The sequence below is a fragment of the Megalops cyprinoides genome, chromosome 6 (genome assembly GCF_013368585.1).
Source record: "Megalops cyprinoides isolate fMegCyp1 chromosome 6, fMegCyp1.pri, whole genome shotgun sequence".
NCBI classification, from domain to species: Eukaryota; Metazoa; Chordata; class Actinopteri; order Elopiformes; family Megalopidae; genus Megalops; species Megalops cyprinoides.
The window spans coordinates 10360482-10385395 of record NC_050588.1 but is presented as its reverse complement, the minus strand read 5'-3'; the positions used below and the strand labels follow the sequence as shown (position 1 = coordinate 10385395).

The following is a 24914-nucleotide window of genomic DNA, read 5'->3' as shown; positions in this document are numbered from 1 at the left end:
TGTTTTTTTTTTTTTAAATACAAAATGGATCTCTTATCAGTTCAGCAGACTCAGAAAGATAATTACTAAGTAAAATCAACACGAGTCCATTAACAAAAGGCTTTAAAACATCAAACAGTGAAGACTGATTCAATATTATTTCACACTGAGGTCCACTGAATTAAAAGGTGAGTATTAAGTCCAATACATATGACTCTTAAAAAATGCTTTAAAACTCCAAACTGACACCTCCAATTCCATTTCTTTTCCATGCAAATGAATCAAGGTTTTCACATCATTTGAGACATAATTTTGAACGCAACACGTTATGTAACAATCTGAATCCAAGTAACGTTTAATTGTTGGTGGTATGTGGCAGTAACTAATTTAATTCAATGCTACCGAAAGTGGACAAGTTCTGTAAATATAAAAAAATATTGGTTAATATAAAGTGATCCCTTTAGGGTTCCATCTCTAGAAGTTTAGGCAAAATAAAACTAGTCTCTTTTCAACCCCGTAAAATAGCAAGTCTAGTAGGCTTGTACGAGCTAGAGGTCTAAACTATGGGACTGTGAACCGGCTCAAAGGTCAAACTACTTCACACTTCCAGCATACCAGAACATTAGTAATAGTGATTAGAGTAAATGCACAAAGCGGGGTCATTTAAATCACCTGATCCCTGATCCACAGATAAATGAGAGCGGTTGGGAAAAAAAAGGACAGAATTTCAATAGAAGGCTTGGGTTGGAGGAGGTTACAATTTTGAAGCGATGGGCTTGTGCAATCAAAAATACAACTGAGATATGAGACTAGTGTGAGAGACTGATTAAGTGCTGCTTCCTAAAACAAAAGACTATTTACAGCTGGTCAAGAATGTCAAATTCTTAAGAAGATTAAAATGGAAAAAAAAGGAACACTGGTTTGGGGGAACTGGAGACCCCGCTCTCTCTCTAACAGTCTAAAATCTTTGTGTTTTGAACCAAACATCAAGACAAGGAAGTTTCTACGTTTTGGTCATTGTGCATAGTACAGTGATAAGGACATAGGCTGATAGACTAATCTGAGTGTGGAAAGAATATCTATTTCAGCAGGTGCATTTCCTCAAGGCTGATGAGTGCACAAGCCTGTCTTTCATGTCATAGTTGCTGATAATATACTGTAGCTGTACTGCTTAAATGTCGGCTTATCCTCCAATGAAAGAAAGCAGGAGTGTTGCCGCTGCACCCCGCTTGAATGTCATATTTTCACCGTATTTACACCATTCTGTCCTGCTCTGTCCTCACTTTAATATTGGATCTGACAAGACCTCTTAAGGAAAACAAGCCAAAAAAAAAAAGATCAATATGGTGAATTTGGCGCCGAAGAACACAATGACTCTGCATGCACCGTGGCAACTGTATCAGTCTGGTCCGTCTTCTCAAACCTGGAGCAATTCCTGGCAGACTGCAGTCATGGTCCTCATCCAATCAGTCACGCTTCACTGTCAATAGTGACCTGCGGAAGGGAGAGGAGTAGCTGCTCAGCTCCATTCACCGGCTGCTCAAGCCTTTCCCAGTCCCGGCTCCATTATATATTCTTAGGTTTCCTCCTACTGAGTATTAACTTTGAAAACATCACTCATTACCCTCGAGCCCCTCAACACAAATGGCTATAATTTCTCTGCAATGCTCAGGCCTCTTCTCATCATGTCTGAATCATAAGCGTTGCCTGTAGTGAGGATGGACATTTGTGACGACCAAAAGCGACACGGTCCAAAAACCAGCTCTTGATTCTCTGCGAACGTTTTTGTTGATTTTGCATGCTACCTCAGCTGCGTAGATTTGCTAAAGTGCTAAATAAAATAACCACTCGCAAACGACAAAACCCAGTAAGATGTTTCAAAGTAGCTGATTCCCCGTGGAGCGTTGTGGAAGCGGCCACAGCTCCTGTTAAAAGCAAAAAAAAGGAGGCTCTATGGGACTCTGAGGGGCACTCACCTGTGAGAAGTGGGGCTCCATCTCCTCAGTACAGGCCGCACTCCTTCAGGTTGTTCTTGATGATGACGTCCGTCACGGCGTCGAAGACGAACTGCACGTTCTTGGTGTCTGTCGCACAGGTGAAGTGCGTGTAGATCTCCTTGGTGTCCTTCCGCCTGTTCAGGTCCTCGAACTGGCACTGGATGTAGGCCGCCGCCTCCTCGTACGTGTTGGAACCTGCACGGGGCGAGGAGAAGGAAGGGAAACGCCACAGTGAATGCCGACTGGTTGGTTGCGCGTAAACCCCACCTGTGGCAATTAGTCCACGGGTTTGGGGTTGATCAAGAAAACCCTGCAAACAGTACCAGCAGTTGTTTCCATGGGTGTTAATCCAAGGAAACAAAACAGAAAACCTACTGAGGCGAATTCTCCAGGTTTTTAAATCAGCTAACTTATCCAGGTCCCTTCACATCTCCGTTCAAATCTCACTAACAAAGCATGAGGTCATCGAAAGAAAGTTGTAAGCGGGGCAAAGTTTTGATAGGCTTACCACGAGACCACTTTCACAAAACACACTACAAGCAAGGGTTTTTAAAACTGGCTGTCATGGCACTGGACACAAGTCTTGAAAAAACCTACGACTGTTCTGATTATGAGGGACGCAGAATTACACAGGGATGGAAAGTGCCATCTTAACTCCTCACGAGATGTACTAAGTGAAATAATGAGCCTTTGTCAGATGTTGTGCCTTTGCTCTTTTCCCATGATAGGTAAATCAGCTGCTGCCGAGTGATCAGGGAGAAACTAAGCACCTAATGTACCACTGCCTGAGGCCATGCGCACACACAATTCATAATAACCTAAACAGATTGCAGCATTATCCATGAGCGGATGCTTCAAAGCAATCATCTGCCCATAACCTCATAAAGAGTCTGTCTAAAGGACCGCCATCTATTACAAGCATGTCATGTGATCTCTAACAGAGCTCTGCGAATGACAAATTCTCCACGCCTCATTAACTCTCAGGACTTCAAGTTGTATTTACATGTCTGACATGGCAAAACAGTTGTGTAAATTGGGTTAAATGAATGCGATCAATTTGTATTGCTGTTAACCACCTCCATAAATGGCATTCTGCTATGCTGCTGAATTCCCCACATGCCCAGAGTTCTCTGGCTGGAAATGTTCAACGTGGGCGACCTTCGTGTGATCTTTGACTGGTTCAGCGGGGACAGGGACAGTTGATAATGTCTCTTAATGTGGAGCTGTGCTCTTATTCGCCGGAATGCAGGTCTCAGCGGGGGGGAAAAAAGCGCCCACTGCAGCATGTTTGAATTTGAGGCCGATTGTCTTTAATCCAGAGAGGCAAATCTAATCGATTTCCCTGCCTTGCTGATCCGCTCCTCAAATAGAAGCAGATATCACCCGGCCCGATGGCGAGGTAATTGCGTAATTCGGAGAACGCTCGCTCGTCGCACCGAAAGCCACCGCATGCTGGCGCCCGCTGCGCATCTCGATTTCAGGACACGAAGGACACGTCGCACACACGCGCGCGCGCGCACGCACACAAAAACCAAACAAAAAACTGAAGTGTGTGATCACTGGTGCGGGCATGCACGCTGAATGGAAACAGGCTTCAGGTTATTAGCACGGGTAAGGTTGACATCAACACCTTGAAAGCAGGCTGAATGTTCGATTTTTTTTTTTTTCCATGCTGGGAAGAACAGTTCTCAGCAAACAGACTGAACAATCAAATTAAAAAGCCAGGACAATGCCTTGGTCTTTCACTGGAGCTACAGCAGAACCCGGGGATGCCAACGCCAGAGCCGAGCATGGCCCCGGCAAGGCACAAAGAAGGCCTCTGCAAGAGAAGGTGAACACGCGTCAGGCGAATCGCGTGCTAATCAGCTGACAATAAAAAGCCCAGGAATGACTGACTGAAGCTCTCCATCGAGGTGGGGGGGGAATCGGTGACCTCTGCACGGCTCGCAGAATTGCGGCTCGCTGAGGCGCGAGCGTGGGTCACCGTGTACCCCCCGCCTGCCCCCGTCACATGACGCCGAGGTTACAGAGGCTGTGCTGTTATGGCCGCCCGGTTCGAGGCTCGGCCTGTCGTTGCATAACCGCGTCCCCCAGGGCGCTTTGTTAATGTAAACATTCCCCAGTGTTGTGATTCAAATCTTTACAGCCGCGCTGAAAAAAGGCTGCTCCGACGCAGCCCAAAACCAATAACGTTATGCTGATAATGTAATGACTCCACAGCCAGAGCCGCGGGCTATTGTTTCGCAACCGTTTCTCAGGGCACCTTCTGAACGCTAACGCTCTCCGGGGCCAGATCAAAACTGTACGTCCACGCCGTGAACATTATGTGAATGCTGGCCCACGAACACATTTTTCATAAACAGGAACAGAAAGGAAAACAGAAAGTGGGATGATTAACATAACTGTGTGCAGTGAGGTCACCGCACACGCGTGGGCAGGCGGCTTGTTGTGGCCCCAGTTTGTTCGTGCCTCCCATCTTCTTCTTTAAATCGGTATACCTGGTTGCCGTTATTTAAATAGCAGTCTCCACACTCTCGCCCCTCACAGCGCAGGAAGCCAGTGCTGAAGACTTCAGCTTGTTTCAAAGCGGTGCCACTCTCAGAGAGACAGCTGGGTTTGAAACGCTGGCTGGATGCGTCGCCCATATTTTCTGCAGCGGCTCATTACTCTGTCAGTGAGTCGTGCCTTATTTCTGTGCCGGTCTATTTTTGTTAAGTCACTGTATAATGGCACATATTAAAACCTATACTGTCACAACAGCTTCTCAATCATACTCAAGGACAGTGAACACAAGGCTAAAAAAGGCTTTAGAAAGTAATATAAGTGCTGTACGAATGCATGAATACCATAAGAGTATGACCACTTTTGAAAAGAGTTACAGATGATCAGAGGCAAAAAGGACTACAACGGGCACCCCTTAGGGCACACAGACACCAGACATACGTTAAAGAAAACCTTTTAAAATGTTCAAACTGGTAACTGCCACGGGTTTTGCCCAGGGAGATCTTAATTCCATCAAAGGGGTTAAGTAATGCTTAAGAGTTACAGTACAACAATAAGTCCATTAAGAAAACTCTTAATGTATTAAGAGTTGGGTAAGAACAAAAATGAACATGCTTCAGTTATTCCCCTGAGCTACGGCTGTGACACTGCATCAGGGCATCACTCTACATTACCCTCTCAGTGCTATGCTTTTTTCCCCCAAGCTGGTCTGTACAGCAAAACTCTTTCTACGACAACCACGTCACAAAGACAGAACACTGTAGCCTGGTTCATACCCGAGTATTCCGGGTAGCAGATTGTGAGCGGACTCCTCTTGATCTTCTCCTCGAACAGGTCCTTCTTGTTGAGGAAGAGGATGATGGAGGTGTCCGTGAACCACTTGTTGTTGCAGATGCTGTCGAAGAGCTTCATGCTCTCGTGCATGCGGTTCTGCGGGGGGGGGGGACAGCGGTGGGTCACGGGTCAATGTCTTCGAAAACACACAGCGAAGGAGCCCTGTGTGCTCCCTCTTTGGCGGTGGCAAAGGTTTGGGGAACGCTCAGCACATGCTCTGAGGCTGATCGTGCAATGCCTCACAAGACCGCTCACATGGCCAGATTTGGTGAGTGGTTACACAACGCCCAAAAGATCTAACACGCTACATTTTTACCAAGGGGTATCCATGCCAAAGAAAAGGGGCTTTATAAAACATTTGCTTTAAATATAGCTTCTTCGGTAAAAACACGGAAGTCTGCCCTGGGCAGCCCCTCTGTGAAAAGTTTCATTGCATTGTGGCTACTGAATGCAATTCTGATGTTCAGGTTCACTGACTGTATTGGCTCCTGCCTTTGTCTGACCATCAGCACTGCCATGAGAAGCAGCCAGATCACTTTTGAGATGCAGTAATCAACAATAACAGAGACTAGACTGAAACTCTAGATCTACTAGAGAGATCTACTGATCTCCATATTTGCCACCTTCAACATAATATACTCAATCAAGTATCCATTTTAACAAACAGTTTACGTTCAATAATACATTTGATAAGCGCTGGCCAAGCCAATCCGCCTATCCTGACATTGCTCACCATTTCTTCATCCTCTGCCAGAACGAGGTCGTAGTCGCTGAGTGCCACGCAGAATATGATGGCGGTAACACCCTCAAAGCAGTGGATCCACTTCTTCCTCTCGGACCGCTGGCCACCAACGTCAAACATCCTGCAGAGAGAGAGCACCTCAGGGTCAGAGCAGAACAGGCCTCTCTCTGGTCAGCATGGCACAGGGCCAAACTTCCCTGCATCGCACCACACAAAACTGCAAAGGTCACCGCACGCTTGATCCATCCCCCCAGCACTTCAGAACTCCTATACAGAGCAGACGGTACGAGATACATAAGCCGGGTAGGATCGGGACATTTTCAAAGCCTCAATATTGAATTGTGTTAGGTGTAGGAACAGGGAAAAAAAAAAAAAAAAAAAAAAAAAAAAAACTTAGGTGTGTGTTTATTGTTAACGTTTTTAACATTCAAGTCCGGCTGCACAGTATCTGAAGCAGCCTCATAACTTTATCTGCCTTCACCCATTTCTAACCATATTTTCGGTATCAATACTAAAAATCAGATTGGAGAAAGCAAACAAGAAATCTAACAGCAAAAGTTGTGGTTCCTGCGTTCATGTGGTAACAAACCAGCCAAAACAGAATGTTAACTGCCTTCTCAAATGACAAAAACGAGCAGGGGGTGCTATCTTGTACATAAAATGCACATGTATGTGGAAAAAACGGATAGGAAGGTTCCAGAATATCATTTTTTTTTCCTCAACACTTTCATACACAGAGAGTGAAGTGATCTCTGAAACCGTTTCAGTGTAACAATGTTCTTGTCATCCTAACAAAATGAAGAAGTTGGCAATGAGTCACTCATTGCCAGTTTCCAGGTCCACCCAAAAAATCCCAATTTTCACAATCATCTGCAATGTCACAGCTTTTCACAGATGTGTAACTTACACTTTAAATGGACCTCATAATGGATTTTAGAAAGCACTGCAATGTGATGACAACAGTCCAGAATTCTCAGCCACACCTCCACCCTCACTTTCACGTCATTCAGGATATTGGGGGGGGGGGAGACTGCGAAGGTTCCACCAGAGTTTAGGAGCAAAGCCAGAAAAACGGATGAGATTTCACACAAACCAGGATACAATTATGTATCCGGGAGTTGCCAAATTCGGAGGTACGGGTGGCGTTTATCTGGAAAGTGCAGACCCTGAAGCGCTTCCCGGCGAGCGCCGTCACGCCTTCCTGGCGAAAGCCTGGAGGACAGAGGCCGACGTCTGCTCAGACAGATTAAACTGCGCCGCGTGCGAGAGCGCGCGTTACTGACTTGAAGTAGAGCTCCTTGAAGGTGAAGTGCGTCTCCACGATGCCCGTGGTCTTGACCCGGGTGCGCAGGACGTCCTGCTGCGTGGGGATGTAGCCCTGCTGGGATATCCTGTCCAGGTCGTTCAGGTAACTGCGGAGAGATTGAGGAAACTAGGTGAACACACTGACATATCATTCCTACAGTCTGTCTCCTCTCCACGTGTACTTATACATGTATTGCAGGTACATGCTGAAATGAACGTGTCCTATGAAGTGGGGGGGCTCACCGATATGCGTGCAACTGGAAACTGAAAAAGAGGCTACAAAACTGAACTGAAAACAGTGGTAATTTAATGCCAGGTGAACACAGACTCCAATGCTAAATAAAGAGCTTGTGGAGCGCATCTGCTGCAATATAAACATCAAATAAAGGTGAGGGGGAAACAGAGGAGGGAGGCGAGGCAAAGCACGGCTGACCTTGAGCCATCATGGCTCCCGTGTTTATACAATAAAGAGCGGTGTCCTTCATAACCTGCTCCTCTCCCTCCCCTGCACGACCGCGGCTGACGAGAGACAGAGGCGATGCGAGGTGCGGAGAAATGCCGGAAGGTGATGACACCGTCACGACGGAGCGGGCTGATGCGAGCTGCCAGCGGTGGGCTTTGGGGAAGCAGCGGCTCTGATCTGGAAGTCTGCGGGGAGGCCCCTCGGCGCGGCAGCGTCCGCGCGGCCCGGGGGCTCTCGCTTCACCCTCGCGGCTCTCTCTCGCGCAGCTAAAAGCGCGCCGCTAATGCTAATGCCTGTGCTGTCAGAATGGCTCCGCCCTCGGGACCCTGGTGAGTGAAGGGGGGGGGGGGGGGGGGGGGGGGGGGGGGGGGGGGGGGGGGGGGGGGGGGGGGGGTGACGGGGGCCGGAGACGAGAGCTCGGAAAAGCATCGGAATGCGGGGAGGACCGGCCCGCGTGCCAGCAGCGGTTGGGGGGGGGGGGGGTACAGGGGAATCTGAAAACTTCTGCACTCGGTGAACATTTTCTCCGCCGATCCAAATTCCAGTGGTCTGTCGGGAATGCGAGACAGCAGCCAAATGAGTGCAAAAGAAGCTTCGCCGATCCGTTTTAAGGACAGCGGGACAGCTGTACAGCACTGCGATTTCCCAACAGTTCACAGGGGACAGCGGACTGCAAGACGACACTCACCATTTAGCGCCGGCATACTGTCACCAGCCATACCTTTCTGTCTGTGTTGACAGTATGATCCAAGCTGGCCTTTGGCTCACAACATGCCATTACATTCTGTCCCTACTCACTTTACTCAGTCTTCGTAAGCTCAGAATATCACAGCACTATTTACAACTGGGAGCCAAAGTTGTTTAAAAACGGCATCAAAACTATTTACATTAACAGGAGTCATTGACACGTCCCTGAAGTCATTTACTGGCCTGGCACCTGATCTTGCAGGCAAGACGTACTGTCGAGTTCTATGTCAGCGATCTGAACAGGCCACCCGCAACCGTTTTGAAAAATCACCATCTGATTCGATTGACTTCAGGGGACAAAAATACAGGTGACAACCACGCGGGTGGGCCGCCAGCTCCAGGTGGCAGCAGGTGATGGGAACGGCGCAGCGGACCGAGCGAAGGCCGTCCTGAGAATCGGCCCTGGCTGCCCTCAGGCTTGTACCTAACGTCTTCTTTCTCGCTATCAGCAGAGGCGCCCCCAAACTGCACCGAAACAGACAGATTGCACTCAGACGGAACCAGATTTTGAAAAGCGGGCGAAACCCAGGAGGGAGGGATAATCAGGTGCGCGGTCTACGTGGCCGAGCGGGCGCAGATTAAGGCCGAGCCCCCCCACACCCCCCACCCGCGGGGGCCTCCACGGTCGGCTTACTATGAGGCGGAGTCGTTGAGCTGGTACTCCCGGGATCTGATGAAGCAGGTCTGCACGCCGCTGTCCGTCCACAGCCTCCGGATGACTCCGGACAGCTCCGCCGTCATCACGCCTTCCTCTGCCGAGCCGGCCAGCACGAAGAGCTGCCGGGCATCGTCCTGCCGACAGAGAGCGCACAGAGATGTATCCCCAGCGCTGTCACAGATGTCCCTGAAATGAAGTGGCCTCCGAGGCACGACGGGGAAGCGGCGGCCGCTTCTGGATCGGAAACCGTGCCTCTTTCTGCCCCCTGTCACTTTTCCACACTGTCAATCCGCCAAAAAGAAATCGCCCTGGCCCTTCTGTTTTAGCACGAGGCAGAAAAGCATTCAAGTGTTCATGGACAAATAACACATTAATCCATTTTGAATTCGAATAATTTCACAAGAGGAGAAACCCCTCCAAAACAAACTATATTCAAGGTGAATCAAATGTTTCATGGATTTGGGCAGAGTTGTTGCTTTGATACACAACACGGAAACAATCTTGTAATAAAAAAGTGCATTCTAATTTTTTTTTTTTTCCCTTTTCCCAGTTTTCTACAGAAAAATGTATTGTCAACATACACAGCTGCTGATAAAGGGAACCATATTTACCACGGCAATGTATCTTTGATCTAACATTTGAAACAGATTTAGCGACTCCAGTTTTACTTGTTATTTACATCCCATGTGGGCTGGAAAGCTCAATCTCTCCCTTTATCCACCACTCCTGGGCACAGATGAGGAAATGCAGCACAATGAGCTGCTTTCATATGACACGCTCCTGGCACAATGCTGTACTTTGTACAGAAGCTTCTGATAATCAGCATCTTCAAACAAATGATTCGTTTTTTTTTTTGCTGGTGAGCTGGTTTCTCCATCTTGAAAAACAGGGTGGAAATGTAGGATGCCTGTGCTTTCTGAATAAGGTGCGATGGGCCTGCACTGTACAAAAATGGCGGACAAGGGAGTATGTGTTCTTCAGGGGTGACAGTCTCCTTAGACAGACTTAACCTAAGCTATTAGGGACTGAGGACTGCCTTGGTTCTCCTTCAGTGTGTCAGACAGCTAAGCGGTGTGGGTGAAAGCAAAAATGCAGTTAAAGACTCAGGTGAGAAAAGCTCAACAGGTCCTAGCACGCCTAACCATTCTCACAGGACCTTCTTCCTCTTTAGAGCCTGCATTCCTCGGGGACTGGAGAGATGTGGCTTTCAGTGAGGAAGGCCCTAACTTACTCTGTTCTCCTCTGCAGTAACACACGCCTCAACATCTGGTGGATCTAATGTGCTGGGCGCTAAGCTTAAACACCAAAAGCTCCCCTTTATGTTCTGTCCAAACATATAATTCAGCACCTTATCGCCTTGGCGTTTATGGTAGCCAATCTCTTCAAGGTGATGGCACCTCCTTTACTGTTCACGCCTGTGGATTCCAACCCCCCCCCCCCGAGCTGTCTCTATATAGCAGGTCCAATCAATGCGGGCTGCTCAGACTAAACCTAAATATTACCCCGCCTTCCCCCACCCCTGCACTCTGCCTAAGATCAGAATCATCTACGGGGAAGGGAGGGAGGAAAGGCCGGAGGTTGAAACAGAGAGCCAGGCGTCTCTCACGCGGCCCAGCATGGTACTCACAGCCCTGGCGGGGTCCCCGAAGTCGATCTTTAGCCTCCCCATGGCTCTGATGATGGCGATGATGGACTGGATGGTGTTGCTGTACACCACCACTTTGTACTGCTTGCACTCCTCCTCCGAGTAGCCGTCCTCGTGGATGATTCTGCGGGGCAGAGGAGCGGGTTGAGAGACCGCGCGGGTCGGGGAGGGCCCCGTTAATGCGTCACCTTCAGAGCGAAATTAACTTGTCAGGTTTGTTTTATTCGCCGCCTCCGATGGACCCGGGCAGCTGCTGCCAGATACATGTAATTAAGTCCTTCAGGAATAGAGAGCGTATAATAAGGTACGAAACAAAGACAACAGTAGCAAACATTTACAGTAGGGACAACAGAAACGTACGCAAACACAAAACCAAGCACTAAAACAGCGCAGTGTTCAGACATAATTTATTCAATTAAACTTCTTCTGATATGTGCGATTAACAACAACAGACCTGATAAGTGAATGCAGTGATTCATTAGCACACCTGGAGATGCATATAAAACACAGTGACCCTCACCCACCCTGTGGCCAAGAAAATTAGAGTCTTTTCACAGTATAAACACGTTGTGCTCTATCGCTGCGGCGTCATTAACCAAGCTGAGAGACTGCTGCTCAACGCAGTGAAGCACTGTTCATGAAGGAGTTAACTGTCTGCACAGAATGGAGCATTCTAAAGTGTCAATAATTCACATTTGAAATGGCACAAGCAGTCAAAAACATGGTAGTGCTCCCCGTTCACTGAGAGGTTCCCCTAAAGTAAGAGCAGTACGTTGTCTTACCACTAGATGCCAAGGTAGAGGCAGATTCCCAGGATCGCTCATCATTTCACATAATATTATTGTCATTTTAACAGACACTCTTACCCAGAGCGACGATTTTATCCATTTATAGACCTGGATATTTACTGAGAGTAAATGTGGGTTAAGTGCTTTGCCCAAGGGTGTAACAGTAGTGCCCCAGCGGGAACTGAACCAGCGACCTTTTGGTTATGAGCCCTGTGCCTTACCACCACTATCCTACAATGCTGCCCAGGCAGCAATTACCTTAATATATTACATCTCTAAAAACATCTTCCACCAGCCAGTGCTACCCTGGAAATGGTTTTTCTTTTCAAAGTAACAACTTGCCATATTTACCCAATCAACTGTATAATCATTAGAAATGATTACACAGATCTTTCAATCTAATAGGCAGCACGCTAACCTCACAAATTGCCTGAAAAGATTAATGCGCAGTAAAGCTCATCTTCTCAGCTTTGGTTAAATGCTGCAGGAAAATGAACGCGGAGACTGCAGGGATAATGACATGCGGCTCCGAGCTAACCGATTGGCACAAACTGATGAAAGAGAAAAATCACGCTGTATGTCAGAAAAACAATTCTCCATTGTTTCCTTCAGAGTGCCATTATTTGACGGCGCATTCCTTGGCAGCGCTTCACAAACTAAAAAAGAACAATTCTGTCTTTGGCGAATTCTGCAAATGTACAGTTTTATGGGGTTCGGTATTCATTTTAAACTGTGCTCATGACGCTCAAGATAACCCATTGTGGCCTCATGGTTCATTTTTGTATCAAACAACTAAGAACTGGTCTATCAATTCAGATGTAGGCTATTTTTGGACATTTGGATATATTCTTTGGCTAGTCATGACTACTATAAAGGGATACAATAGTCTTCTAATTCACCATATCAAGCACAGAACTTCACTTACTTCATCTGCTTTACTATTGTGCTTTTCCCAGACTCCCCAGCACCTGCAAAGGAAAACCAGACACAAATATGTCACAAGCGAAAGCAGCAAGAACACATTGAGCAGCCTCGTTGATCATATCATCCTAATGCGAACATCTGCGTATATTTATGTCACCACTTTAATTTTAATAGATGAGTCACTGATTGATCCTTTGCCAAATTTATCATCTATTTGCGGGGTAATGGCTCGGATTGGAGGCCTGGCTCCTGGCTCTTGGCTCAGACAGCATGGGCTGGTGACACGGAGCCTTTGAGTTCAGTGTCCCTGACGTCACTGGCCCCACTGTCACTATCAAAACCCAGCTACCCGCTTTTCCAGCCTTAATTGTCATGCTGTGATGCTGAATGTCAGGACGTCTAAAAGGTAAGGCTAATATCGTCACTCAAAGCGCGGCAGCTTTCCAGGAAGATGTCAAAGAAAAAAAAAATAAAGGCCTTCTGAGAAATCTAAAAAAGACACACAGCATTTGAACTTGTAGCCACAGCTTGACAGAATTTATCTCCACAGATTAAAGTACAGCAAGAGACAAAATAGAGAGAGGAAAAAAGCTGTCAAGACACAAACTTGACAGATATGAAAAATATAAACTCCTGCAAAAGCCAACTACGAAGGTATTTCGAAGCGAGCTCCCCACGTCAAGGTATTCTATGAATAGATATTAAGACTATGTCAAACCATAAAGAATCAAGTGCAAAAAAAGAAAAAAGGCTGAAGACAATTGTTTCACCCGTACTGCACATAAAAAGATCGGACTGCTCACAGAAAATAGGCACAGACATTACCGATTTCCCAGAAGACAGTTGTTTCCCCAATAACAATGAGTGTTCAAACTCATTTTAAATGAATTCTTTTTCTGTTATGCTTATGAGCAACCGCTTGTGAAACTATCAGGATTTAGTAAGTATTTGTACACATGTTTATCGGAATTTAATCAACAAAATCATTACACGGCTGTCAGGTCTGTGATGTTTACAAATGCCACTCAACCTTGACAAAGATGACAGAGATATCCTTTAAAGGAAGGTGCATGTATCACTATATACAGCCAAAGGTTATCAAACGGCAGCTGCATACAGGCAAGCCAACTGCACACATTACAAAGAAATTTTATCACCATCAATGTGTGTAAAACTACGACAAGAACACAGAATGGGCACGGGAGTAATTCACACCTGCCCACTGTGCATAGAGATTCATTAATGAAACCAGGAACTGAATTCATTTCATCAACAGCTGCTGACTTATATATCTTGTAGCTTGCTGCAAGGAGTTTCGTTTCTCTATGAACACACGTATATGGATGCTGCATCTACCCCCCCCCCCCGCCCATTTCAATGCTAGGACAAATAGTACAAAGATAAAAATAGACAGTAGTGATGAATAGGCTATATAAATTCCAAAAATTGTTGAAATACTGATTCAGACATACACTTAGGCTAAACTGGGTTGAAATGCGTACAGAGAGGCAAGAGTGAAGTCATGTTAGTGGCAACCATTAAGGCTTTAATTGGCGCTTGAGGGAGGGCGAGGAGACTCCGCGGCTCTGACGGTGGTATGTCATTCTGGGAAGAGGGGGCCCGATAACGCCAGTTACGAGCGTTGCGCCCGAGGACTTCTGCCCTGAAATTTGCCTATCTTCTATTCATCTCGTCCATAAAACTGGAAATCGCCCCGGTCCCTCTGGACCGTATTTATAAAACATCAAGCGGGTCTCGCTGCGGGCTGTGGTGAAGGGAGCGCTGCAGTGTGGAAAATTCCTCTGCGCGTTCCCAGCGTCTCGCGGCCCCGGCGGCCGCGGGGCTGTGGTGGGGTGGCTGGGTTTCGGAAAGGGGTCCGGCGGGGGGGGGGGGGGGTTGGGGGAGGTTGAGCGGGGAGACTGCGCCCCCCCCCCTTCCGCCAGGCTGCGGTCGGAGCGTGCGAGGGCTCGGCAGGACCGCCTTGTGCGGCGTCCCCGGGACTCGGCTCTCCTGTTCCCGGTTCGCGACTTGATCCAATTAGTGTACGTCGCCGTCCCTGCCACAGGGGGCCAATTTGCTCCCGGTTCCAGCTAAGCACCGCTCCTCTCGCCTAAAGGAGCAGCTGGAAGAGTCTAAAAAGCAGAGGCAGCCTCCACGCCTGCGTCGGCACAGAGAAGCTGCCGATTATTACTGCTGCCTTCTTGTGATTCTTCTGAACAATGTGCCTCAGGGCCAATGGCTGCAAGTAATAAATATTTCAAGTGCTGGGTACATTTTTTCCCCTTTCGCTTGAGCTGAAGGAGACAGACTTCTATGTTTTTTTTTTAAAAAAAGCCCTAGCTGCGGCTCTTTTCATGCAATCAGCCACAAGCCTATACATCAGATGGAGGAATTTTCACACTACAAGCCCCCCCCCCCCCCCCCCTTAAAAATCGCAGCCTATATTTATTCAGAGACCTTACATAAAAAGTCAGTATGCAACCTACAGAAGGACCAGAATGCATTTTCTCCACTGCGTACACATTCATTTGAAGATTTTCCTCACAGCGAGTCCTTAGTCGTTAAGGTCATGGGCTTATGATCCCTTGACTGTGAAGAGAATACAGGCACAGTGCTTGTTGGGTTTATTATGCACATCGTCACACAGGCTAAATGTATACACTTTCACCAACACCTTCTCCAAAAACTAATCTACACAGTCATTCCATGTTACCCATATGTGGTACTTCATCCAGTATGCACCTTAACAGGGTAACATCTAATGGTTCACCATCAAAAATGGTTACACATTTATTGAGTTCAGCTTTAAGAAAATGGCAGCTCAAAGAAAATGATTAGCCTACTAATTATTAAAAATCCCCCCAGAGTGATCCTACTGAATATATGGCAAAAACATTATTAGCATCTGAAGTTTTATGGACTAAATACATTGGCCACAACTACTAGCCTATAACTTTTTTGCTTGAGTATTACTGCAATACAAACTTGCCATTTCTTTTTAAAGCGAAAGAACATCCATTAACCAATGGCCTTCTTTTACTTTAGAAAGAAAAGACAAGTTGTTAAATGTCATTCAGAGCCCCTCCCTTCACTGGTGCTGTAAGTATTTTAGTAACACTTTCATTTAAAGATTTAGGCTACACTTCCCAAAGGAAAAAGGGTGGGGCCGAAACTGGAAACAAACTAGCAGATGATGAACTGTCTGGTTATCCCTCAAATGTAAATTCAAGTCATTGCAAGTCAAACGACATGCCACAAGTGACAGTAGAGATAAAACTGTGGTTAGTATGACTTTTTCTAGTCAAAGTCAGTACTTCACTTTGTGTTTGTATTTTGCCAGATCACAAGAGCACCTATGAGGATTTTAAGTAATAAGGACAACAGTAAATGACGATGATTTCTTAACCCACCAAGTCTGAACCCCCCCCCCCCCCCCTACTATTTTTCATTCAGAATCTGAGATGGAGGCCACCAACCTCACACACTTGGCATGGACAGACCTGTAATGCCTTTTCAGGGGAGTTCCCCTTTAAGTCCTTGTAGACAAGAATTCTGAAGTCATAACAAAAGAAATGAATCTGCTTAGCATCCAAAACCAGTCTGTGCTGGCTAACTGTATATTTTCATAAAAAATACATAATTCAAACAGATTCAAACACCATCTTAAGAGTTGCAGGACAGAATAAAAGCAGAGAGGAATTTTCTTTTCTCCCAGATAACAGCCATAGAGGATTATGCTAACATTCATTTATTTTTACAATGAATGGCCTTACCTGGTACCAGATAAGCAGCTAGGCTAGTCAAAACACTTAACCCTTTACGGTAAAGCTCAAGGAAAGTGCAACAGAACATTACCTAACATGTAAATATTTCAATAGGAGCTAAAAACATATCTGGCCTCTCTTTTTCACACCTTTTCATTTCAGAGGTCTCATACTGTACTCATACTCATACTGGTCACATACTGGGAGACAGACTGAATCAGAATTTAAAAAAATAGGCTATATCTTCAGGAGCATATCATCCCATTCATATTTTCCTTTTGATTTCTTCCCACGTACCTTTTGCAGCTACCAAGCTATTACATGCTAAAAATAAATATTTCATTTTAATTTAGCTCAACTTAATTTAGTTCACCACCTAAGAGTATAAAAGCACTATATGGTAATATTAATGTAGTATTAATATTTATCACTAAATGAATTCACAATCATCACCAGAGCACACAGAGCTTCCTTGCCCCTTTAATTTCAGTTCAAAAAGTGGAAATGTCATCAACTACATTTTTTAACCAATGAAACTCATATGGTGAGAATAACCAATACAGTTCTCGCCAGGGGTAGAGTGGGAGTCAAAACTGAAATTTTCTTTTTGTCACAGGTTGCGTTGGGCTGCTACTGTAAGTTTGAACAGAACACTTAAGTAGCATATGCAACAGATAACTGAACAAAACATTACATTATAGGCAAAAGCCATGTGTTAAACAATCACACACTTCATACAATTTCTTGAAGGAGTCGCAAAATTCTTTTCCATGCTGAAAACGCCTTCTAATAGTGTGTGCTCATGGCCTTTTGAGACTAATGCCTTCTAGCACCTTTCTGGACGCTGGTTTCACTGCCTTGATGTAAAATTAGTGGCCCTTCTTTGCCTTAGATGACTCCCGTAGTCAAGATGTCAACCTGGCAGCATTTCGCTGCTCAGCAAGTGGGGAAACCACTGATGTAACATTCTTTTTCGAGGAGACCGCTCAGGGTTATTGCCACTTCCTCCCACCTACCCTCTCCCTTATCACACATAATTGTGTGGCTTACATCTTTCTTTGTTTTCTCTGATTGTATTAACTCTTCAAATTGCCAGACCGGGACTGCCGAGTTGGCTGTACACACACATTTCAGTGAAAAAGAACTATTTAACATGTGCGCCCCCACTTAACGCTACAGATTTTACAGGGAAACACACGGATTTGACCAAGCGTAACCCTGGATATTTTGTCAAAAAGAGAACCAGGAAAAAAGCATTGTGGAGTAACACTGGAAAAAAAGGAGTGCTCAAGCAATCAGTCAGCTGTATACTGTACCGATTATTAACATGCAGCAGGGTACCTTTAGAGCATGCCAACTACTATGCAGTATTTCTCAAAAACAACTCTCAACCTAGCAAGCTAGAGAAGTGTTCTCAACCCTCTCCTGGAGTACCCCCTTCCCTGTATGTTTTAGATCTCTCCCTGCTCCAACGCAGCTGATTCAAATGATCAGTCTGTTATTAAGCAGCTTCAGGAGTTCATAACGAGTTGATCATTTGAATCAGCTGTGTTGGAGCAGGGAGAGATCTAAAACATGCAGGGCAGGGGGCCCTCCAGGAGAGGTTTGAGAAACGCTGAGCTAGAGGATTGAGTGAAGTGAAAGCATGCTCAATGGCACTGCTTAGCTGCCTTGCCGAGGCACTGTTTTGGCTATGCTCTTACTCTAAAGGCAGAAGACAAAAAGAACAGCCCTAACAAACAGCTAGCCGAGCACTTTACCATTTTTATAGCTGGTAACAACATTTAAAATGTTTTAAAGACAACTGAAACAAATGGCCAATCACTCAAATGTGCATTTGGCACGTAAAAGTCAACTGCTCTCTGGAGCAAAATTAAGCTTAAGTTCTTGGGAGTTAAACACAAGTATGTCTGCTTCTGTTGAGCGTTTTCGACATTGACTCGTAAGACTTCTGGAACGAAACGAAACTGAACTGAACTCCATGTTTTGGGGTGGCTTGCGAAAGCTAACTGGTAATGCGCCGCCCATAAACAAACTTTGTTCCCCCAGTGGCGACAAGGACATTTCCACTCATACAGCCATTTCGTAGCTGAGCAAACACACAGAGAAATGACGCAGTGCTGAATATGTAAATCCTGATAAGGGCGGGCTATTTTTACAGAAAGGTCAGGGAATCTGTGCTCCTTTGGGTGCTGGCTGAACTGAGAAACATCGTGCTGCGGTGCGCCGCCTCCTAACTCCTATTCCCCGAGAAAGCTTTCACAATCATCTGATAGCCCAGTTTATCCCTCACAACATGGGCCGTTCGGGAACAGCTTCATTATATCTGAGGCCATCTGGCCCCGGCATATGCTGTTTATTATCAAAGGGAAAAAGGAGCGCGTGGAAAGACGCTGAATTTACGGAGGATTGAAGGAGGCCCTTCTCAATTTGGTCGCCTTCCGCGTACAGAAAATTATCTGAGATTCTGACACGTAGCCTTTGTTACAGCGACGTGCCAAGCCACAGATCCGCCTATGCATTTATCCCTACACCCTGCTCATTACACTGTTAATGCAGATAGAACTTACAGCCACTCACAAAAGGTTACCGGCTCTGGTCCTAGTGGTGGCAATTACGGTAATCACACTCTGAAAAACACATCAGTGTCTTGTTCCAAGGAGTTCTGAGTCATTACAAAGTACAAAGTGATTCCAGTAAGAACTTTATGAAAACAAAAACAAAAAAACGGGCCTGTTCCACGATGGGCAAGTGGGGGCTGGTCGTAAACGTCCAATGGGCCGCCTGTCCAAAAGCCAGAGATGCTGTTGTCGGGGTTTAGACTGCACAAAAGAGGCAGCAGCCATCCTCAATGACACATGGAGGGAATGCAATGTGGCAAACGGCAATTCTGTACTGGAGCGTATTAAAGGGCTTTCTGACCCATTAACGCCACCCAAAGGGAAAAAAATGTGTACGGCTTCCCCTCTGGGATAAATTAAGTTACGCTGTATCAATGTGTTTAAAAATTTTCATAATTAGGTCCCAGAATATCTGTGTAGCCACAACAGCACACCAGACCCCAACCTCCCCAAAAAAAGATGCAAGCCTTCAGCCTTGTGGGGAAGCTATAACATACACATCATTTCTAGTCAAGCTGGGAGGGTTCATTTCAGCTGACCCCCACTTACACAGTTTCCAGTTGTGTATGAAATCAACCTTCTGATCTTTGCTCCACTATACAGTATTGTCCAGGGTCCCACACAAATGGGCCAGTGTCTTAAGGTAGGCTTTTTCTCATCACTAGCCTTACTCGGGGAGACACCACCAGCTTACAGCTCTGACACATTTGGATGTTTTACTAAGCAGTGCAGGCTAGAGATCTTGCTCAAGGGCTCAATGACGGATCCCCACTGGAGAGCTGGGCCTGTGACCTTCGGGTGGTGAGCCCCATTTCTTAACTGCTAACCCACGCCGCTACCCTGCAGCCTGGCCTTTTCCGAGGGTGAAGAGAAAGCAAAACCATTTTAAAACCGTCCTCGCCGCTGTCCCAGGGTTCTCGGCAGTCACGCTTTGGAAACTGGCTTTGCCCGCACAGCTGTGAGCCGATTCTGAACGGGAGGCAAAATCCACCACAGTCAACTGTGCGAGAGGCATCCACGATTCAGTCCGCTTAGGTCATGCGAACCGCGGCAAAGCCAGAAAAAAAAAAAACTGCGGCAGGGAAAAAAAAAAAAAAGACAAATGGGCAAACAATAAAAGGATGGGAGGGGATTAAGCTGCGGCTCTGTGTGGCCGTGCGCTCACGCCACCAGCCTGCCGACTGCCGGCGCTGAACGAACAATAGGCATCTCATCAATGTTGCAGGAAAACAGCTATCCAGCAGTTAGAGGAGGTGCCAAGCCACAGCTAAAACAAAGGCATTACTAATTAACAGTGCTCCCTGCTGCCAAAGGCTAGAAATGTGTCCTATCACCAAACATTTTTTTAAAAACTCCCTGCATGCAAAGTAATGCTGGGAAAAACCTGGGTTCCCAGGCCAGTGTAAAAGGGGTCTATGTGGTCACATAGCCTGCTGCTATGGCTCTTCAACTGAATACAGCTAACAATCTGCTAGGCCTCACTCCCAGAAAGATGACACTCCACCGAGCCAAAAATCAAGAACAGCAATTTCACAACTGTTTAAACATGCAAATTTTACTTTGCTGGTGAGAACAGCAACTTCCTACTTTCAGCACTTCTACTGTTTCTAGCTATGATACCGGAACATGAGGATTCATATTTAAACTGCAGTCGTTTAACTGAAGAAAATGCTACCAATGTTGTTTTTGAGCCATATTACACAGAACAGACATGACTCATTTCATACTCAAAAATGATCTTTTAGGGTCTGCTGACTCTGGCCCCGTTAACAACAGCCTCTCAGTTTCAGGCTAAGTGCTGCGCTTGATTGTTGTCAATAACGACATCCTGTCTGACTGTGAGAATGTGGCAGCCTCTTCTGCTGGTTCAGATTCTGCCTCTCAGTTACACAGTTTCACATTTTCTTTCCTTTTCTCTTCAGCTTTGTTCTCTTGCACTGTAACCTTCTGCTTTGCAGCACCAGACATTCAGCTGTGAAAACCTATCAAAAGTTTCTTAGTCTCTGCAAACACAGGAAAATGTTGCAAATTAATGAAGAGTTCCTCACACACAGTTACTGTTAAGCTGCTGCGCCTTAACACGTGGAACACGCGCCTCAACAGAAATCTTACTTGTTGTGTGAGCTCCATCATTAACCTACCAACGCCCTCCCACTTCAGTCTCCAGACTCCAATAATACATGCAAAAAGTTAAAAATAAATAAATAAATAAATAAATAAAAAACAAGCATGACTAGAAGGTTTTTTACGGACTGCAAGACCTTTCTCTGGAACACGAACATGACCGTGAAGGGCAAAATTGAACATATTTTATGCCCTGCAACGGTGTCAGGCTTCCCTTTCCCTGAAAATGCCACAGCATTACTTTTCTCCTCTATGCAGTAACTAGAAAATTAGGTTGCATCGTGGGGTGGTGGCGTGGATTGCCCAGAGCTGTCAGACTGCGTTATGCTTCAGCTGCGTCTTCCGCGGCACAGGAAATTAACATTGCAGAGAAGGGTAAACCAGAGGGACCTCCGGTGATCTGGTCAAGTACATGGCTCGCCGCCTCAGGTCCGAGACACTTATATTAAGCTCGCCTCTGATCTCGTTCGAGGGTGGCACTGCTATGGGGTCAGAGACTGACTTTAAGTAAAACAATCTTGGCTCCGAGACATTTTCACTGACCTGCCTGACCTGATATATGTAGTTTCAGATGCTCAAGAGCTCTTGCTGACTCTGATATGTTATGGGCACTCAGATTTTCCTCATTCAAAGTCATCATTAATGTGCTAATGACATTGATTTACACATAAGTGTAGCATCTTGCCTCTCCCTCCCTGCTCCACTCCAACATCTTCACCTCTCCGGACTGCTCAACTGTATAACCCCACAGCACGTAACCTCTGCGCAGTCATTTCATAAGGACTGGTATTAGTGGCTGCTCTTGGATTCCTTACTTGTACTGGCTACCCGATACACAAAGATTTTAGGATATTTCTGTCTTTGATCTTACACATGTTGAATTATGAACTGAAGATCCTCGAGATAAATGTGTCCTCCAAACCAATCAATTATAGCAAACGCAAATGACATTTTGACAAATGCCTGTAATGAATGATGATACTCATTCACTTCCTTTAACTGAGGGAAAAAACAATACTGAAAAATACCGAATAAGAGTTAATAATACTGAGTAAGAGTTCTGAAATTCTAATCCACAGCTGGATATTGACATTTCACAACTTGATAGTGGCATACAGAGTCTGCACTGGTACCAGTTCAAAGAAACTATATGGCAGCGCAACACCTGAAACACGTAGTCTGAATGAAGTCTTTGAGACAGATGGAGTCGAGAGACTGCATCTCGCGCAAGCAAGTGAAATCCTCACGACGACTCCGCCGAAACGTGGCGTGAACAGAGAGCGAATCCACATTCAAAAAGCCAGAGTGTAAACACATGTACCCGGGATTTCAAAGGCTCCCAAAAAAGGAAACATCTGAGGTTTTAAGCTTAAACAGTACTACGAAATCTGTCCTCCATCTGTCACCCTGCAATCATTTCTGGCCATTCTCCCGTATTTGACTCACATCTTCTTGCGCTTTGTGCTGCGCGTCCGTATCTGTGCGCCGCAGTGGTGTTCGACAGAAGGCCTGTTCGGGATTGAAATCTAATTAAGTGGATCGGTACTGAGACGACAATACGGGCTGGAGCTGATGAGATTGAAACGTACACCTACTACGCCAGAGGCCTACCCTTCAGGCTGACATTTTAATAATTAATGGCAGATTTGTTGATCCAGGAACTCGACTGATCTGCTTTTAATCAAGCGGGCGCACCGCTGTAACAAAGCAGCTGTCAAGCTGGGAACAGCGTTTGATGGATATTAAAAATTTAGATGGCTTCCTACCCTCTTCAGTTGCGGGACATGTAAAAATACACACTTGGTAATAACACCTGAGTAGGTGACCTATTACACCCCGAACTTGTGTTGTCATACAAACGTGACGTGGGCCGTAAATACAGTGGCAATCAATGTTTCAGTCTCTCATACAATCACAACGTTTCCGTTAACAGACGTATCAACCGGTTAGATTTAGATGAAAATCCATGATCAACAGTTTATAATTACCTATGCGAGAGAGTGAAGCTAGGCAAATCACGAAGCCATGGGTGCAATAGCGCGTTTGCTATTAACCCAGTTAGTCACCACCCCACTGATTTCAGAGGAATAAATGCACAGATAGACGCAGCCTCGATTTTACAAATGATATCCAGTATCACTGCATCTGTTTAATTCAACAAAGGCAGTGAAAATGTAATTAAATGTAACTAATGACACTTACGAAAATGTAACTAAATGTCGGGGAAACTACGAATCGTGGGAATGAAATTGGCCTTGATCAACTCATACCATGACCCTGGCATTGCAGGACGTAACAAGGTTATCAGCATTACCCAAGTTAGTGAGTGACAAAATTTTTTACTTGGCGTCCTTGGCAATGACACAAAATACAAAGCGATAACGTTAAGGATATCCATAAACTGAATTTCCAGAAGAAGTGGCTGACGTTGGGCAAAGTCTTAACAACTGATTTAGCATAGCAACTTTGCTACGTGGATTACATCACGTCAAGTTACCCCTCGTATTGCTTGGATAGCCAAGGTAATTTAACGTTGGGTAACTGAATGAAACAGGTGGCTATTCCGTTCAGTAACGTCAACTAGTTGGAGTTCAAGTCAATTATTTGCCTACGCGTACAGTTAGGTTAACGTTAGCTACACTCACCTTTCAAGAAATATATTGAAGTTGCGTTACCCGGCACGGTAATATCCAAGATAGTTATGTAATGTTATCGAATTATGGGACTGTTAACAAGATCATTTTAGCCAGCTAATTATTCGTGATCTAATCCAATAATCTGTTGCTAGATAACAATCAAGCGAGAACTGTTTGGCCACACTCTGCAAAAAATGCAATGGGTTGGCGCAACGTTAATGTGTCTTGCTTTATCACAACTGGCAAGCTATCTTCCGAGCCAGATCTAGACTAACTAGCAACAGCAGCTAGCTAGCACCCAAGAGCCTCAGAAAAGGAGCGACTAACGTTTGGTAGTCTAGCTGTTAGATCACAGCACCGGCTGTCTAGGTACTATGAAGCCATTTACCAAGATAATACATTTTTTTCAACCACATAGCTGCCGAGGCGGGCAAATCGACACGCTAGTATTGCGTCTGTAGCGAAGCTAGCTTAGCTCAGCTAACGTTACTCACCTAGAAGCAGCAATTTGACTTCTCTGGACGCTTTTTCTCCGTCTTCCCTCAAATTCCTATCGATCATTTTACTCCTCTCCACCGCCGCTTTGTCTTCGGCACTGAGCGTACAGCCCATTTTGAATCCAAATAGTTATTTGTATTTGTACCCCGAAGTAGCAAGTCAACTAGCACTGTATATTTATCAAATCAATTACTCTGCTATGAAAACTAGCAACAATTAGCTAAAACTAGCTCGCTAGCTCCCCGCCAGCAAAAAGATAAAACGCACAGCAAAGAGAAAAAAGGCGTTGGCAACAACACATGGGAGGGAGCAGCGGATCACACAAAAGTGTAGCTAGCTAAGATATCTACTTTGCGAAATATTCCCAATATGGAGAAATTGCCATTTATTAGAAAATATGAAAATTCGTCCAGGTAATACGCTATGAAACCCAGGATATTCTGCGATCACTGTTTCAAACGAACAGGCGTTGTCCCTTCCTTCTGACTTCAGAAGCTGAGCATAGTTAGCTAGCTTGCTAGTTTACTAAAAAGACAAAAAACTTCAGCTAAAACCTTTTAACTAAGAAACAATACGCCCCAAAACACGCCAATTTAGACAAGTTAAGACGTATCTTCTATTACAAGTTAAGCTTTATATTATGGTGGGTGATGTTAGCAATATCTCTGCATCGTGCGGTGTTCCCCT

General features: G+C 45.6%; 1 protein-coding gene across 1 annotated transcript; it reads right to left on the bottom strand.

The window, feature by feature from the left end:
* Positions 1–413: 413 nt before the first annotated feature.
* On the bottom strand, positions 414–24914 carry LOC118779093 (guanine nucleotide-binding protein G(i) subunit alpha). Its single transcript, XM_036530980.1, has 9 exons — positions 24224–24914; positions 12586–12628; positions 10855–10996; positions 9204–9361; positions 7338–7466; positions 6046–6175; positions 5255–5408; positions 1956–2171; positions 414–1473 (listed from the first exon to the last, which is right to left on the bottom strand). Exons 1-8 carry the CDS (start codon positions 24339–24341, stop codon positions 1981–1983), a joined length of 1065 nt encoding a protein of 354 aa, XP_036386873.1. The 5' UTR covers positions 24342–24914; the 3' UTR covers positions 414–1473; positions 1956–1980.

Coding starts and splice junctions, on each gene's coding strand:
- LOC118779093 (XM_036530980.1), bottom strand. CDS start 24,341: ATGGGCTGTACGCTCAGTGCCGAAGACAAAGCGGCGGTGGAGAGGAGT. Junction 7,467..9,203: donor CTCAACGACTCCGCCTCATA/GTAAGCCGACCG, acceptor ATCTCTCCGCAG/TTACCTGAACGACCTGGACA. Junction 2,172..5,254: donor CTGCTACCCGGAATACTCGG/GTATGAACCAGG, acceptor CGCCCCGTGCAG/GTTCCAACACGTACGAGGAG.